General features: G+C 42.0%; 1 protein-coding gene across 1 annotated transcript in view; it reads left to right on the top strand.

Moving 5' to 3' along the window:
- gabbr1a (gamma-aminobutyric acid (GABA) B receptor, 1a) overlaps positions 1 to 17,815 on the top strand; it is a 66,220-nt gene that overhangs the window by 36,324 nt on the left and 12,081 nt on the right. Inside the window, exons 13-18 of the mRNA XM_076736947.1 lie at positions 586 to 831; positions 2,258 to 2,321; positions 3,233 to 3,310; positions 9,797 to 9,947; positions 14,063 to 14,195; positions 17,003 to 17,119. Coding sequence (XP_076593062.1) covers positions 586 to 831; positions 2,258 to 2,321; positions 3,233 to 3,310; positions 9,797 to 9,947; positions 14,063 to 14,195; positions 17,003 to 17,119 — 789 coding nt within the window. The remainder of the gene's footprint in view (positions 1 to 585; positions 832 to 2,257; positions 2,322 to 3,232; positions 3,311 to 9,796; positions 9,948 to 14,062; positions 14,196 to 17,002; positions 17,120 to 17,815) is intronic.

Below are 17,815 nucleotides of genomic sequence, written 5' to 3'. Positions count from 1 at the left end.
CAGTCCAGCACATTAACCTTGTTCACTCTGACTAATTAACACGTTGCATCCCATTTGTTCCATTCAGTATACAAATGGAAATGTAACTTTGGACAGAGGCAGGCTAGCTGCTTCCAGTGTTTATATGCTAAGCTAAGCTAATCAGCTGCTGCCGCTTCACATTTAGCGTACAGGCATTTTTTTGTATTTTTTTTTGTATATATGGCAAAATACTGTGTATGATGGGAGGACAGGCTGGGTTTGAAGCATGGCCGCTGTCCTCGATTGCATCGTGGGTGTTAAAATAGTGTCACAGCAGTGTTTCTGTTAAAACCCTTGAAAACATGGTTTCAAATCTTAAGTTTAATTTAAGTTATGAAAAGTCACCCATACTCTTCAAGCTTTTGTGTCTTCATGTAGAACTAACCGCATATGATGATGATTCACCACTGCTTCCCTTTTACAGTCTCCTCTTCTTTGCCACTAAGTAATAGTCACATTAATGTCTAGAAATAGACTCATAAAATGCCCTTAATGTTCTCCTGCAGCATTGCATGTCTTCAGAGGGACTCGTCTTTGATATCCTGTCTGTCCTGTTTCTATCAGACATCGCAGGAGTTCATCGCTGCCTTGATGTCTCGTCTGGGTGGCATGAACCCTGAGGAGACTGGCGGATTTCAGGAGGCCCCTCTCGCCTACGATGCAGTGTGGGCTCTGGCCCTTGCCCTCAATAAGACCGTGGCACCGCTGAAGGCCAAGGGCCGACGATTGGAGGATTTCAACTATAACAACCATGACATCACCTCGGAGATCTACAGGGCTCTCAACACGAGCTCCTTTGAGGGAGTTTCAGTAAGTGCAGAGGATGAGAAAAAAGAAGGAAAAGGAGTGCAGATGGTTAAAACAACTGTTTATGCCCAAATTTTCTATGTATATATGTGAATATGCAGCGTTTGGTCCAGGTCTCTGGACTGCTGTGGTCTTGGCTGTTCCAGTTGTTGCTTTTCATGATGATCAAACTACGCAGACACGCACTCGTTTCAAATGAAATGGCCTGAAAAGTGAAACATATGTGTGTGCGAAGGGAAGGAACAAATGAAAAACTGTGGTTGATCTCACAGTCAGTCAATTACATGTTACTTTTAAAAGAGTATAAATCTTCCAGATAGAAATACATAGTGTTTCATAACTATTACAAATGACATTCATTTTTAATGGAGACAATAACAGTAATAATATGCTGACCAGTGAGAGCAGTCTGCACACCCTTTGATATAACACCACATTACTGCACATTACCTCCATATGAGCTTAGTCTGTGCTTGTGCTTCTGTTTGTGTGTGTGAGACACCACCTGCTAAGATTAGCCTGTGGCTTTACTAGTTTAGTGGCTTGCTATTCCTCATTGAAAGACTATATTTGAGTCACCCAACAGACAAATAGAGCAAAATGATATGTAGAAAGAGAGTATAAATACATAATGGAGATTTGGATAAAAGGACCTGAAGCTGAATGCAAACAGCCCTGACACATATTCCACCTTTATGAAGATAATAATGATCAGTAGCCCTCATCTTTGTAAATGGGGTGTGCAAAACAGTAGAGACACCTCTCAATATAATGCAAAATACACTGCAGAGCTGTCGTATTGGGTTGCATTAGATTGTGCAGGTGTGCTAATAAAGTGGCCACTGAGCATACATTTAAGAAAAGTAACATAATTAAAGGCAAATTACAACTTGGGTCTTATTTTTTGCAGTTTTTGGCCATCATTTCTGCTAAATGTGATAACACTGTCCTCACCAAAGTAATTAGTGAGATTTGGGAAGACTGCAGCATCGCTACGAAGAAGTCTGATGGGCCAAGATAAAATCAGATGAGGCTGTAAACAAACCGACAGTTTACCCACATTACCTAAACTTAAAAGATAAAACCTGAAGTGATGGATGCTTCAGTTGGACAGTTTGGGTAATAACTTCACTGTTTGGGTGAGTTGTTTCCCAGCACTTATCGTGATCAGTGTGGCGTTTCTATACCTCGGCAGAGCCGGGCTAGCCGTGTCCAGTCTTTGTGCTAAGCTAAGCTAACTGCCCGCTGGCTGTAGCTTCATACTTAGAGTGCAGACCTGAGAGTGGCATCAATCTTCTCATCTGGCCCTTGGCAAGAAAACAAATAAGTGTATTTGTCAAAATGTCCAACTGTTCCTTGAAGGAAGGAGTTAATCATTTGCAGTAAAAAAAAAGGGAAAAACAAAAACTTCCTCCTGTCTGTGTCTCAGGGCCAAGTGGTGTTCGACGCCCAGGGTTCCAGGATGGCAATGACTCTTATCGAGCAACTGCAAGGTAAAACACTCCCACACTGTCCTCCCACATGATGTTGTATTGCAGGAGCTGGTCTGAACAGTAAATGCCAGTCATTCATCAAAAAAAAAAAAAAAATCACCGCTGACTGCATTCATCATGTATTGATTGTTGCTTCGGGCTCACAGACCAAAGCCTTTTTTTAGGTTGTTGAGGCCTTCACTGCGATTGGTCTCAATGTCCTATAATTGTACATGCGGAATGGGCTTGATGCAGGAACGCGTTGACTCTCGGCTTTGCTCTAATTGGGCGCGAGCCTTCGTTTTAAGCCGTTTCTGGAAATGCCGTTCTATTTGTCACCAGTGACTTAATGAGTTTCCCCGCACAGGATAAGGTTGAGGATTATTTTCTACCTCTGTTCTCTTTGGCGTCCAAACGGATGAGAATTTATAATCCTGCCCCTTTCCCCTCACACTCTGTCTCATATTTCCTGTTGTGGTGTCGAGGTAATTTGACATCCACAATGAGACGACCTGACTTGCATCCCTGAATCACTGTGGGGCCTCATCAGTATTCCTGGACAAGACTGCCACATAAGCTCCTTTTTTCCCCCTTTCCTCCTCTCCTTCTTCTCCCCTTGGTATTTCTTTGTTTGTCCCTCTTTGTGCACCTTTTCATCCCTCGTTTCTTTTATCGCTTCATTGTGTCTATGTTTCTGTGCCCACGCATTCCATTAATATGAAAGCACAGGCATGATGGAAAAATAGTTTAATAGTAGTTGCATGAATCAGAATATTTATCAGTTCTGTCGAGTTCTGTTGTATTAAAAAAAAAAATCCCCCGCAACACTCCAGGGGGAGACATGAATTACACAAGCAGTAATTAAACTTTATCTCTCTCTCTGACTTCATTTCACTCTCTCACCCTTTGGCTTTTGTTTCCCAATCACACAGGAGGCAGTTACAAGAAGATCGGTTACTATGACAGCTCTCAGAAGAACCTCTCCTGGTTTGGCAATGATGTTTGGATAGGTAAGATGGAGCTCATGACACTGTCCTCACTCAGCTTCCTGTGTCTGTATTTGCATCCTGTATGTCATGCTGTGAGTCAACAGGGTCACATCTTTGTGCCGTGACATTAGACCTCCCCGGCGTGGCTTAATTTAGACTTTTCTTACTGTCTAAATTATATATAATCATGCTGGATTTTCTCTAACCGCTAGTTTGGGTGAAGCTAGTTATTTGGATGCTGACGCTCGCCCAAAATGAGCCGCCTGCGCACTTGCTGTCCAGCATGTGTTAAAATGTTGGCGCAGCAGATGCACAGCAGTCAAACGGGGCAGCAGCTAGCTTTGATTGGCTAACCCAGGGGTTTTGACTGTAAGGGGGGGGGGGGGGTGTGCCCCCTCAGACAAAATTAAGAAAACTGGCCCCCGTCCTCCAGTGAGTCAGCTGTCGGCTACAGCTTGAGCGCTGTTAGAGGCTTGATTTGTTTGCATTTTGGCAAATTTGGAGCATGAACAGTATGCCAAATTAGCTATTAGCGCTTCCTGTTTGCGATGCACCCGCGGTCGTACAGGCAGTTATCACTGGATTACGTAGACCCTGAAGAAAACTTAAAATGTTCTGGAATATATGGTGGTTTTTTTTCTGATTTCTAAGCGGATTTGTGGATGTTTATTTGCTGTTGTTTGATGTTTGTGCTTATTTGGACATTGGAGATAATGATATCCTCAGAGAGTATTAAGTCACACTTAATCTAAAAGTACGTGTGTGTTAAGATCATGTCTGTGTAATAAGATTTGACTGAGTTATGACTCAGAGAGGGAGTGCGACTTTTCTAGCAAATTGCAGCAATCAGGCGCAAAGGATTTGAAAGTACCTTAATTGCCTCTATGAGCTGTGTGACACAGCCACTGCTGCAGCTCCCGCTTTTGACCGCGTTGGTAAGCGGGCTGAATCAACGAGCCAAATGCAGGAACTTCCCGTTGATTCACCTCGCGCTGTACCTTTGCCTCGTGCCTCAAACCTCTGGGCTAACTCAACCAACCAGGCTGTTTTTACATGGTTCAGCTGCACGACGAAGCTCGAGCTCACGTCACACAAACCAGGGCCGACTCTCCAACTCCTCCTGCCCATATTCTAGTTTGCTGTGAAAACCTATTACGGCTGATTTGCCTCAGACACCAAGACCAATTCTGTGGTTGTTTACTAGCCTGTCCCTCCCTGGAGAGGTGACATACTTGTGCCTGGACAGAGTGTGCCACTAATCAATCCTGCACGCCTCGGTTGCCCGTAGAGAGCTGCCTTTTTTTAGGCTTTTAAGGAAATGATCTGTTGCCAAGGCTTAACTGAACCCAGCAGAGGTAGTGATTCCAGGTCAGGATCAGTGGCGAGGGACGGGTGACCTGTATGCATGTAGGCAACATGTCCTTCAAGACGGCCGGCCGCCAGCTCTTTAGTTTGGCTTGTTGCAACGTGACAGACTCGTGTTAGCCCAGTTAAAACCCGCTGGGTTGAAACGGACTCAATGTCTAACTTGTCAGAGGTGAGATTGCTTCGTTTTCGCCTTGTTTCCTCCTATTGAGCTTGATTTAGTTTTTTTACTGTTTACCAAATAAAAACGGCTCCATCTGACATCCACTTGTTGTGAGGAAATGAGTAATTTCCTGCTTTCTGGAGCTGACTCAGTTTGGGGAAGTTTTTTTATTGGGGGGGGGGGGGGGGGGCTTTGATTTGCTCCACGCTGACAGGGTGGAGCACACAGACACAGACACACACACACACACACACACACACACACACACACACACACACACACGCACACACACACACGCAGGGGCTCTCGACTTCACCCCTCCGCTTGTTTTCCCGTGTGTTTACCAGGCGCCTCCCTGCCTCACTTTCTCACTCTCTTCACGGTCGCCCTAACAACCACTTCAGCTCAGCTCGTCTTCTAATCGCTGTGGCAACTGTTAGAGAGCTGGGTCTCCATGGCAACACCCTGTCCTGATTCCTTGATCAAGGACGGAGGACGGTTGAATGGACAGTTGACACACATGCACACACACACACAGAGCATTAAGCACCATCATTACACACATGTTCTCTTTGATGCATCATATAACAGTGATAAACTTTATTATGTGGCACCTTACAGACAGCTCAGTGCTTTAGGCCACGTCTTGTATGTAAAAATAATGTTTAAACAAATTAATTGAAAGGTGGCAAATAAAACATTGAAATATAATAAAACTGGATAGAATGATAGGAATACAATTTTAAATAGAAATGAAATGAGAATAAAGTTGTGTTCAATAACAGGGAGGATGCAGGCTTCATGGGCATTTATTAAAGAGTACTTCGCTGATTTAGCATTGCTTTGTCTTTTTAATTCCCACCATTCTTGTCAAAACCTGTTGCCTGTATTACCCTTATTGCAACAAGATTGCCTTTCAAAGAAACAACCATCCTCATCTAAACATACAAAGCAAGCCACACGACATCGTGTTGAGGGAGGCTGTGCTCCGTCACTGGGATTTTAATGAGGTTTTCTCCACTTCCAGTCTCACCTCGGCTCTGTTTGTGCCCTCTTTTACTCGTTTTTGTTAAAACTCTGGCAGCGTGTGACATATTTCACACTTTCAAACGCATGTACGCCGCGAGTCTGGGCCACAGCACGTTTGTGGTACTATTCAGCGCATCAATGTGTTGTGTATGCTGTCAAGTACATATAGTAGATCTGCTGTAAACTGCACAGATGGAGAAACATTCACATAAACACGTTTTGTGTGAGGTCAGATGAATAATGTGGTTAAATTGAAGCTTTTATAGGATATCTGCAGGTTTTGAAAAGTCTTAAAAAGCACTGAATTCAGTCTCCTCACAGAGGCCTTAGAGGGTATTAAAAAGTCTTAAATGTTTTCTTTTCCCATTGGTTATACGATGCTTTTGAATCCAGTTGTGGGCTGTCAGCAGATGTTATACACCTGTGAACTAATTGTTGTGACGGTGGACTGTGCTGCAGGAGGCTGCTCAAGCCTCTTTGGTGGCGTTTAAGTCAGCCCTGCTCGCTACAGTCGCTTGGAAACTGGTCATCTCATAGGTGTTGATTTCAGGAAAAACCTCACTGAATTCATAATCTGAATCTCTGCATCCGTTTTCTGCTGCTTATCTGGCTCCAGGTCGCGTTATTTTATTCATTTCTATCAAAATTACTATTATATACTGCTGTCTGCCTTCCGGTTTCCCATCATTTTTTCATGCTTCGGCCAATATAATCATGAAGTTGTGTTCCAGGTGGTATTGAAAAGCAGCATTTTGAGATAATCACCATCGCTCGATGGCTGCGCTCACGAGGCCAATTAAACAAAAAACATCTGAAGACACGTCTTGGAAAATGCACATTTCTTATTTTCAGGTGAATAATACATTAGTGTTAAATGAATTTCATTGGGGCCAAAAACAAAGAGATGTGGTAACAATGTTTATTTATCTTTCATTTATTTATAGAAGTTTAGAAATTTTTGCTCCCTGGTAGAAACAAGGAGACGCTGCTATCTGCTGATAAATGCTGTCGTTCAGTGCATTAAAACTAGATTTGTTATTTTTCATTCACAGGGTTATTTTTGACAAGGTTTACTTTTTAATTACCTGTGGATGTTAATTTAGTTGACACACTGCAGACGGTGTGCAGAGCTGCATAAGCAAACAAAGACAATGCAGACAATAACATCAATATTAAAAAATGTTCATTTAAGCTCAACATCTCAATAATTATTATTATTGAATTGTTGTGATGCAAAAAACATGAAGTCGGTGTTATGTATCAGCCATCGGCCACTCTGAATAATTAAAAAACCCATATCGGTTGCCCACTATTAGAAAGGTCTTAAAAATCCTTCACTATAACTCAGTGAACTCTGCAGAATCGCTCTCATGTCGTCATTCCTCCGTCAGATGACACCAGATACACATCGCTTGTGTGATGGTGGTGACAAGCATCTAAACAGAGCATGATGGGCGTCTTGACACCCTGCGGCTCTCGCGGGTGCCACAACTCTGACACTTTCCTCTGACATCTGACACATCAGCTTCACGCCGTGCTGACACTCCTCTGCTTCCCCTCTGACATGCACACACACTCCGTCGCCCTCTATTTCTCTCTCACAGACACACACACACACACACACACTAAACACATGCTGCATGCACGGTAGATGCTCCCCTGCACTCATATGCACCCTCTTGAGCATATTTGCTCATGCTTAGCGCATAGGCCTACATGCTTATCACGCTTATGGTTTATATACAGTCCACACTGGCATATGCATGCTCGGGACCGCACACACATATGGCCACTCAAATCTGCAAGCAGTCCCATATTCAGGCAGACAGATAGTCAGAGGCTGTGGAGGGTGAAAAGAGGCTCCCTGTCCATCTGCCCCTCTTTGAACCTTCCTCACTGAGGAATTCTTCTGGTTTAAAGCTGCACAAGCATGAATAATTGGGTAGTTAGTAAAAACACATGAACTTTTTAAGAGCCTAAAGCTTCAACTCTTAACTAACACCGAAGTTGTCTGCTTGCTTACTTCATTACATAACAGTATAATATCTACTGAAATTGACATCTCTGCATGATTCATTGGGAACGGTTCATGCTTGTGAATTTTCCCTCTCTGTGCTTCAGCATTATCAATATTTAATGGCGGTTGTGTAGTTCATATGCTGATGCAAACTGGAAGGCTGTTTACATGTGTTCTCTACTGTATGTACTCTATGAGAGGAACGACTCAACATCTGTGGCATCATTTTAATTGTTACTTTAATTTAATGCAATTATCAAACAGCCACAATCATGACCACAAGTGCACACTGAGTTCTTCTTTATTAAAGTTTTGTTTAACTTTCTGCACCTTAAAAACGGTGCACATTTTCAGACGTGTCTCCTGGAAGACATTCGTAGTGTTAAATTCGGCTGGTCACGTGAAAGGTGACAGAAATAGTCATGTCAAGAATGAAAAAAATGAGCTCGAGAGAAAAGTTCAAATCACGCCATGAAGAAGGTGTGAATGTCGGATCGTCGGGTTTTGGAAAGGACACTGGTCCGGCGTTGGAAAGGCGTGGAGGGAGGGGTGCCGTCTAGTGAATCAACCGTAGAGGCATACTGGCAGCTTAAAGATTTCTTGATTTTCAACTGATCTGAGTGTGTCAGCCTGACTTCACAACCCTCCTTTTGACCTTGGTTTGCATGTCTGCGAGACACTTTGGTGAGCAGGCATTTCTTTTCTACAAATTGATTTCATAATTTTGATGTTTAAACAACATTTAACCAACTCTGACAGAGAAAGGGAGAGAAAAACGAGTGCAGCGTTTGAGGAGAAAATTGATGCTTAACTTTCTTCGGTACTGACAGTATAAAATGTAATCCTGTGTAATACTGCGCACTGATGTATATTGTAGTACAGCTGCAGGCTTGAGTCTCTGTGAACAGCGAGCAGCAGATATTGCATGAATCAGTCGAACGTGCATCAGTTCAGATGTGTGTCTACTAAACTCTTATAAGGCTCAGTGACTTGTTATGAAAAGCTCTGAGAGTTATGATGCCTCCACTTGATTGTATTAACTGGTATTCTAATAATTCTTTATATTTAACATTGATTGTGCAGTCATATAGAGAGATTCATTCCATCATTTTGGAGAAGTTTAAGGTTAAAGGTTGGTGAGTTGAGCCCTCCGATGGGCAGGATGAATCTGGCTTCCACTGAGTTGCTCTTGTGCACCAGTGGAGCTGCTCAGTGGCCGGCAGATAGACGGCGTGAATGAGTGCAACTGTGTGAATGTGAACAAGGTGTTGCCTGAAACAGAGAACCTGCCGCTTGGCGAAACAAACATGTAGTAGTTAAATATGTAGTTTGAGCTGCAAAACATCCAGGTACTCTTGGCTCACAGTGATTGGCCTTGTGGTGGTCATGTTCAAGGAACAGAAGAAGGGAAGACAGTAGGGCTGCAATCAGTGATTAGTTTCCTTAATCGAGTAATCATTAGTCTCTTAAATGTCATGAAATCGTGAAGAATGCTTATCATAGTTTCCAAGAGGCATCATCACATGGCATGCCAACAATCTGAAACCCAAAGACATTTCAGTTATTATCATATGTGGCCAGAAAAAATCCTCACGTTTTAGAAGCTGGAGCCAGCAAATATTGACTAATCAATTAGTGGACTACTCATTACAGGTGTAGAAGACTACAAACACACACACACACACACACACACACACACACACACACACTGTAGTTTATTTTGAGTGAATCTCACATGCACTGTCCTGCTGCTGGAAATACCAATGGATCTTAATCCGCCACTGAAAATAGTCCCTGACAAAAGCACTACACAGTCCTGTTTATTGGCTCAGCTATGTATTTGTGAGCTTTCCTACTGCAGATATGAAACAGATTTGTGATTGAGAGGCAGGAGAAGCATTTCTTGTCGTCACATTTCTTTGTCTCCGTTTAGGCGCTGGACCTCCGGCCGATCGGACCGTGGTGATCGAAGAGTACAGGTTCCTGTCACAAAAGCTGTTTGCCGCTGTGTCCGTCTTCGCTGGCCTCGGCATCCTGCTCGGCATCGTGTGTTTAACCTTCAACATCTACAATGGCAACGTCCGGTGAGTTCACATTCACGTTAATGATTGATTAATTTATTAATCGTTTAAGCAAAAATGGCAAATACTTTTGTGGTTTGAGCTGCTCAAATGTAAGAATTTGCTGCGTTTCTTGGTTTTCATCATGGTTAATTGAATATCTTTGGCTTTTGGACTGTCTGATGACATGATTCGGGGCTTTGTGATGAGTATTTTTCGGATGTTTGAAACAATTAATCTGTTGATCTCCAAAAAGCTGGCAGATAAATTGAAACTGAAGTTGAAGCCCCAGTGCTCATTACTGCATTGCAGCATTTTGTTTGTTTGCGACGTTTTTATTTCATTGGTATCGTGTCAAACACATGGTTGATGGATTGTTGTGTTTTTGCCTCCCCACTCTTCATGCCTGTCCTTCAAACAGGCATTAGTGAAGGGTGATATCTCAGATAATTGTGAGAGTAAAGTTGTCCTCCAAAGATGAAGGTCGCGGTTAAAAGGATTTTTTAAAAAGCTGAAAATAATGAGAATTGATGGATGAATTAAACGGGACGTCAGAGGTTAAAGACGCAGTTTTGTTACATGAAGGTCACCTGTTTGAGGAGCCGCGCTGGCTCCTAGTAGTGAATAGAAATTGCTTCCTGTAACAACCTCCAGCTGCTCCGGCAGAGCGTCTCATGCACTGTGGTTGCACTCCAAGTGTGAATGTGAGTATTTGTAGGACAGAGATCTCAACAGTGATCCTTCCCTCGTTTGAGGTTAATTTAAGCACCAAATGGCACTGCTGCTTCTCGAGTTCAGGGACTACAACGTTAGCAATTGGGGTGTGGCTTTTCTCAATCTAGTCGCTGGTTCCATTGTCAAAGCTTAAGCATAGCCCTGGACCAAATGCAAATAGACTTCCTCTAAAAAATGCCTTTTGATCTGGGATTTCTAAGCTTAATACATGTCTGTGAACCGGGCACAGCAGATCTTTAATGTCTTTTCAACATAGTATTTTTATGTTTGACCGGGGTCAAAATGATTTAAAGTCCCATAAATCCATGAGCTTATCAGGAGTTTTTGGGAAAGCTGGAGAGGTTTGTTCCTTTGGGGATCTCTGGCTGGCTTCAGTGTGGCAGTCAGGCCCTCTTCCAGCTTTGATTATATTTCAAACACAGTTTCACCGAGGGCTGCTCTCAGCAGCCAAAACACTATGAGTCAGATCAAATCAAATCAAATTTATTCAGCAAGCTGTTTTTACAAAAACAAGTTTGCCACCAACTGCCTCGTTAGGAGACAAAAATACATAACCAATCCACTTTGAAAACAAGGAAAAGTCAAACACAATTGTAGTCTTGAAGGAGCAAACACTGTCACACTGTTTAAAGCAGCCATAATGAAAGTTTTTACAATAAATAAAATGAAAGTGCGAAAACAATGTGAAATGATGTATTGATGAGCCTACAGACAGTTATCACCTAAATCTGCAGCTCCTGTCAGCTTTACGGAGCCTCAGCGAGTTTCAGCTCACTGTTTATCTGTCCGGCTCGCAACTTCACTGCAGCAGCAGGCAGCTGTTGTCAGTGAAAAGCTCTAAAAGCTCACTGCACACTGCCTGCTGAGCAGCAAACAGCAGAGAGACATAGTGAGAGAGTAGCTGGTGAACTTACTGGAGCATTTAGCAGCTACAGAGCCACATACTTCCCTCAAGACTTGTTGGAGAGCAGGAAAAAATAGTGAAAAGAGAGTGAATATTGGACAGGTGGCCGGAAACACAACTCCAAATGAATGATAATGTCGCTCCATAACATCTAGATGTCTAAATGTGCAACTGTTTTCTAACAAGTTCGCCATATCAGCCCAAAATGTGAAAATATGTCAATGTTGTCTGGTCTTAAACATCTGTCATTGCAGTAAAATCTGATTGCAGAATATCTTCCAGTGATTTAAAACCTCAATAGTAAAAATCAGATTTTGAATCATGCCACCTCTTCATTTCAAAATATCCGCACACAAGACAAAAAGATGGCAGTTTTTCCTCTAATAGTAGCTTCAATCGACCATAATTCAAAGCAACCGCGAGACATGGTGCATAAAAAGGGAACAAAGCAGCACTTCATGTCAGAAAATGACTCCTGCAGCGCACTGAGCATCATATATTCATGGTATCTAACAGCATTAAAGGTTTTCAGAGGTACGAAAGGTCGGTTTGGGGCCACTGTGCTGTGTGTGTTACTGTATGTTTGTATGCATGCTGCACGAGTGTGTACAGTAAATAAGGAGTGTGGCTTCAGGGCTGCACAAGGGCAGGTCAACGGGATGAGAGAAAAACAGACGAACCTGCTGCTGCAGGATGAGTTGTGCAGAGCTGCTGTGCTGGTTGGGTGGATGTCACAGAACAGCGCAGATTATGTTAAACACACGAGTCTTAAATGCAGTTTTTGAGAATATTTTCATACTGAGATTGTCTCTAAAGTAGCATTTGTACAAACACATCGGATAGAGTGCTTATTTTTTTCTTATTATGGTAATTACTTTTTGCTTCATTATCCTTTAAGCTCCTGTCTTTACTTCCACACACAATATAGTGCACATGATTAGTGCAGACACGCTTTAGTGCAGTGACAAGATTTTAAAACTTTCATCTGATGTCAAAGATGTAGGCAGAGAAATGTGGATAAGGAGCTTAAGACGCCCACAGTGAATTGTTACTGCCATGGGAAAATGACAAAGAATATGCAGTATATTAAAGGACTAGTTCTGCCAAGTTACAGAAAAAAAAGTGCCTTTAATGCCATCTAGTCATACAGGTAGTTCAGGCTTTTGCCTGTTCAGGTTTTAAAATCTCTACTGCAACACGTGTTCAGCGGAGGACAAGGGACTTTTGTTTATGGTGCTCAAATCATTGAAAAATGCTAAATTTCAGCAGCAACTTCCAGAAACAGATTTTCTGGATGATCCACAGACATCAGTGTCAGCAGCAGCGCTGAGGTCGAGCCTGAAATTGCCATTGAATTTTGGAAACGCATTCATGGCTCCCAGAAGATGAATCTCACTCACTTTGGTGACTTTCCCTCTAGCGCCACCCACAGGTGTTCATGTTCCATCATCAGGGCATAGTTTCAGTTTTTCCAGTACTTTGTTTTATGACTAAATACTTCTCACCGTAATCATAATTTTTGTTTAACACTAATTAAATATTAGCATGGTCACATCCTAAACTAAGGAAAACTGACTGTGTTTCCGGTAAATAGCAAGAACAAAAAACAGACTTGTGTATATATATTTAAACTGTTATATCTCATGCTCTTATTTTAGTAGATGTGTCATGCACCAATTTCACCAGAAAAAATTCCTTGTGTGTGTAAAAGCGTACTTGGCAATAAAGCTTTTTCTGATTCTGATTCTGATTCTAAAGTGATGAACATGGTAAACAGTGCAGGACCGTTGATTTTCAGTTTTGGCTTCCAACAACTATGAAAATAGGACAAACAAAACCATTTACAGAGATTTACAGTGACGCAGTGCAGGATGCTTCAGGACATAAACCTGCTAACAACAGCATGCTATCATTGTTTTTGTGAGCATGTTAGCATGGCGATACCATGGCTGAAGAGTCCACCCCCAAGAATAGGCCATATTAATGCTGCTGATAGTTTGATCAGTGAATTATCCAGAGAAATCAGCACATTGTTTGTTTGCCAATTTGAAATTAATTAAGAAAAAACTCACCTGCTGCTGAGCTCCAAAACATGAGGAAAGGTTCCTCCTGTGCTAAATTGTATTCCAACTTTATTTGTTTTGCATTCACTTCAGCTGAAGTTTGTGCTAAACATGATTTTTTTTTTTTTTGGTCACTTGGGTTTTTAAGGTAAAAACTATACATTTCACCTGTTCATCACATTAATTAAAATCCTGTCTGCAGCAGGACATAAAGATGACAACATTTTAATTAAAAAAAAAAACAACAGGAGAGCAATTTACAGCAATTGATGACATTTCTCAGAGCTAACAGCAAGACAAACAACACAATTAACGCCTATTTGCCTTCAAATTCACAAATTGTACCTTTTAAGCATTAATACATAATCACCAATGTTTTTCTAAATGTGTTTGTTTGTCTCTATGTGTGTCCCTGTGTGAATCTGTCATTGTTTCAGCTATATCCAGAACTCTCAGCCGTACCTAAACAACATGACAGCGGTGGGCTGCATGATGGCTCTGGCTGCCGTGTTCCCGCTGGGGATTGATGGTCACCACGTCCACAGATCACAGTTCCCCGTCGTCTGCCAGGTAACAGGAGAAAGAGACAGAGGCAGGGAAGAGCCAGAGGGCAGGAGGAAGAGTAGGGCTGGGTATTGTCTGCAAATATTTGCTTTCACTGATTTGATGCTGGTACCAAAAACCAAACATTTGAACACTGTATTATCTTCTTCTTTACCTTAAAAATAGTAAAGAATCTAAAGGAAATGAAAACTGTTACAGTCATTTAACCCCTCAAAGTCCAACTGAAATGACATTTAGTCATCACTTCTTGCACTCTAAAATAAAGTAATATTTTAATATTGAAAGGAAGTTTTGATTGACTGACAGCAACTTGCAGGCTGAGCACCAGCAGGGGACCCAGAGATAGAGTAAACAAACTTGCTGTGTAACCTACAAGCTGTGGACAGTCAGTGTGCTGTTACAGTGACAACGACACAAGCATCTAAACTGACCAAAGGGACATTTGCATGTAAGTTTATACGCTGTTTCATGTGCTGCATTAGCTAATTTGCAAACTAGCCTGAGAACTGATGTTTAAAAATATGAATATAAAATATGAATTTTCCCTCTTACGGACGTAATGTGCAAAAATAGATGCTCCAGTGGTTTGAACCTATGTGTTTCTTTTCGAGGGATATTCAAACATGGCCAATTTTGACAGCCTCAATGCTGTAGCTGGGGGAAAAAAACACAGTTTAGTATTCAGATGGATTTAAATATACAGTTTTCCTGCATATTTAAGGTTGCGTATATCATCTTATTCCACAGAGTCTGCCAGTGTCACACACTGTACATATTGTGCTTCATCTTGTTTTGGCATTTAATTAGTGATGTTTACACTGAGTGAAATGCGTATAAAATGCTTTTTTACGGCTCCACTATTCCATGAAATTGAAATATTCTCGATGTCTTTGCATCATTTTAGACACATTTACCCCAAATTCAGCCTGATATATTTGCTATCTTTGGAAATCTCATTTAAAATTTCAAATTAAATCTGTAGGTTTGAACAATGTTCGGCTGCACAGCATGAATTTGCAATGATTGGTCCACCTGCAGGTCAGTGAGGGTTAAAAGTTAGATATTTATGTCCATGAAAGTACACCAGTTTAAGCCCTATCCTACTGTCAATTTGTGTGCCGACGTCAAACATACCCGCATTCAGGTGTTTTAAAGCCCTGACAGTTCTGATGTTCCTGCCTGTGGCAAGCTAACACCTGCAAACCAATCAGTCATTCCAGGATTCTGATCACGCACACTTACTGGATGAAAGACAATGAAAGTTTAAACACTGACATAATTCATTAAGCATTTGAAGTCCATTTTGAAGGACCAGGAGACAGAATCGCTGGGGCGTTGGTGCTTACACTGATATCTTTGAATGCATGGCTTGTACTGCGCTTTGTTTCTTTTACCTGTATTTTTCTATCTATTTATAATTACTTCTTATTTTTGTGCCTCTGCCTGCCTTAGCCAGGATTCCATTGCAGAAGACATTTTAATCTCATCGGGACCTGTCCTGGTTCAATAACGGTTAAAATAATATAAATTTGAATGTAATTTGGTATGCGGCGGTGCAGACATGATATGCTGGGTGCCAGAATAGCACAGACGATGGGATCCCAGCACTAATGAGGAGTGGGAGTACTCCTCTGTCACCCGTTGAGTCTTTTTGTTGTGGAGGCGAGAGGGAGATTTCCATTTCTGTTGCTTCTCTGCTCTTTGTCCCTGTCCAGTTATTCTCTCATATACTTTGTTCTACCTCTCTCTTGGACTCCGCCTCTGACCTTCTATCTATCAATCTATCTATCTATCTATCTATCTATCTATCTATCTATCTATCTATCTATCTATCTCATTATGTGATGTATGTGATGTGTGACAGAGTGAGAATATATGCACACATTTCTATGTTTCAGGCTTAATGGCAGAAATGAGCAAATACGTTTGTGTGTGTGTGTGTGTGTGTGTGTGTGTGTGTGTGTGTGTGTGTGCGTGTGTGTGTGTGTGTTTTGTTGTACTTTAATAAAGCCAAGAGCTTCATTTCCACTGGGGAGACTCTTCAAAATCGCATTTCTGTTCCCCTCACTTTTACAAAAATCTCTTTCAACTCTCACTGTCCAGCTCCCCACAGCCCAAATGAGAAAAGAGAGGACTTGATAAAAATGTTGATATTTTCATCGGAGCCCCCTTCAGTTACTGCAGTGCACTCAGAGCAATAAGCTTAAGGAGCTGCAGCGAATGGGTTGCGGACTTCTTTTTGCCTCGGGTTGAGCCTCTCAGACTACTCGCAGGCTGCCCGACCTTATTGGTGGTGGAGGTCGTTGGGGATGTGCACAGCTTAAAAGGAATACCTGGAGACACTATTCAGGGCTGGAAAAAGTTCCCCCACCTCCTCTAAAAAAAAAAAAAAAAAATCTTATCTATATTCTTATTTGCAATAAATATTCTATTCTTTAGAAAAACCCTTCAGCAATAAGTGTGTAACATACAGTTGTAGGATTTTTGTTTTTAAATTGTTCTGCTACAAATATTATGGAAAACACAATAACCAGTGTTAGCATAAGTCGTTCAGTGCTAGACTGATTTACTGCAAGTGTAGCTGTAGCTAAAAATACAGGTTAAATTATATTTTTATTAACAGAGAAAGCAGATTGATAGCTCATATATTGTTTGTCTTTTTTTTGTTTACTTCATTGTGTCCTGCCACTGCTGAAAACAAACCGACTACATTGAATAAAGCTATATTACAATTAAAATTCTCCTCTCTTTCTCACGTTATCTCACCCTTTTCCTCTCCTCTCTCCTTTCCTTCCTCCTCCCCCGTCCTCCAGTTCCGCCTGTGGCTCCTCGGCCTCGGCTTCAGCCTGGCGTACGGCAGCATGTTCACCAAGATCTGGTGGGTGCACACCCTCTTCACCAAGAAGGACGAAAAGAAGGAGAAGAAGAAGGTAGGAAGGAAGAGTGGGAGGGTGGGAGGGATAAGCCTCTCAGCGGTCTCAGGAGAGGAGAGAAAGGATGGGAGAGGGAGGCCAGGCCACGCAGCATGTGTGGCTCCAGCTGATAAAAAAGTTCGTTAAAAACTCTGCAGGCTCCCTGGTAACATAAGCTTCTAAGAGGCCAGCTCGGCATCATGCACTGCGGCAGGGTTGCAGCGAGGGTGCAGGGATAAGGGTGCTGGACACTGACACAGATACTGTACTTTACACGTGCACACACAAAGCACATGCAACATTTATGCAGCGAAACATGCAGATGCAATCACTCATAACCAGGCCCCTGATACCCACGTCAGCAGCTTTATTTGCATGCTGGTGTGTTTAAATGTGGGTGCATGTGCCTCCCCTTGAAGATAGTGTATCCTGGAGCTAGCTAGATACTGCCAGTCCGCGACGTGTTGTGGGAATTTCTAAGACCTAATCAGAAGAATAAGAGATTAAACCATTTATGGAATATTTATGAATATGGATGAGTATTAAAGTTCTATGCAGAAATCCAACCTTCGGGGGGTTTATTATTTGAGCCAAAGCACAACGAATCGGGTTGACTTTCAACTCTCTTCATGTCCACAGAAGGGCATTTTGCCAGAGAGCTCTGCGCGAGTATTTAAAGAAACTTTCACAAATCGAGGGGAGAATGAGCGCTTT

Source organism: Chaetodon auriga, chromosome 8 (genome assembly GCF_051107435.1).
Source record: "Chaetodon auriga isolate fChaAug3 chromosome 8, fChaAug3.hap1, whole genome shotgun sequence".
NCBI lineage: Eukaryota > Metazoa > Chordata > Actinopteri > Chaetodontiformes > Chaetodontidae > Chaetodon > Chaetodon auriga.
The sequence above is the reverse complement of the archived record's forward strand: the minus strand, read 5'-3'. Positions and strand labels throughout refer to the sequence as shown.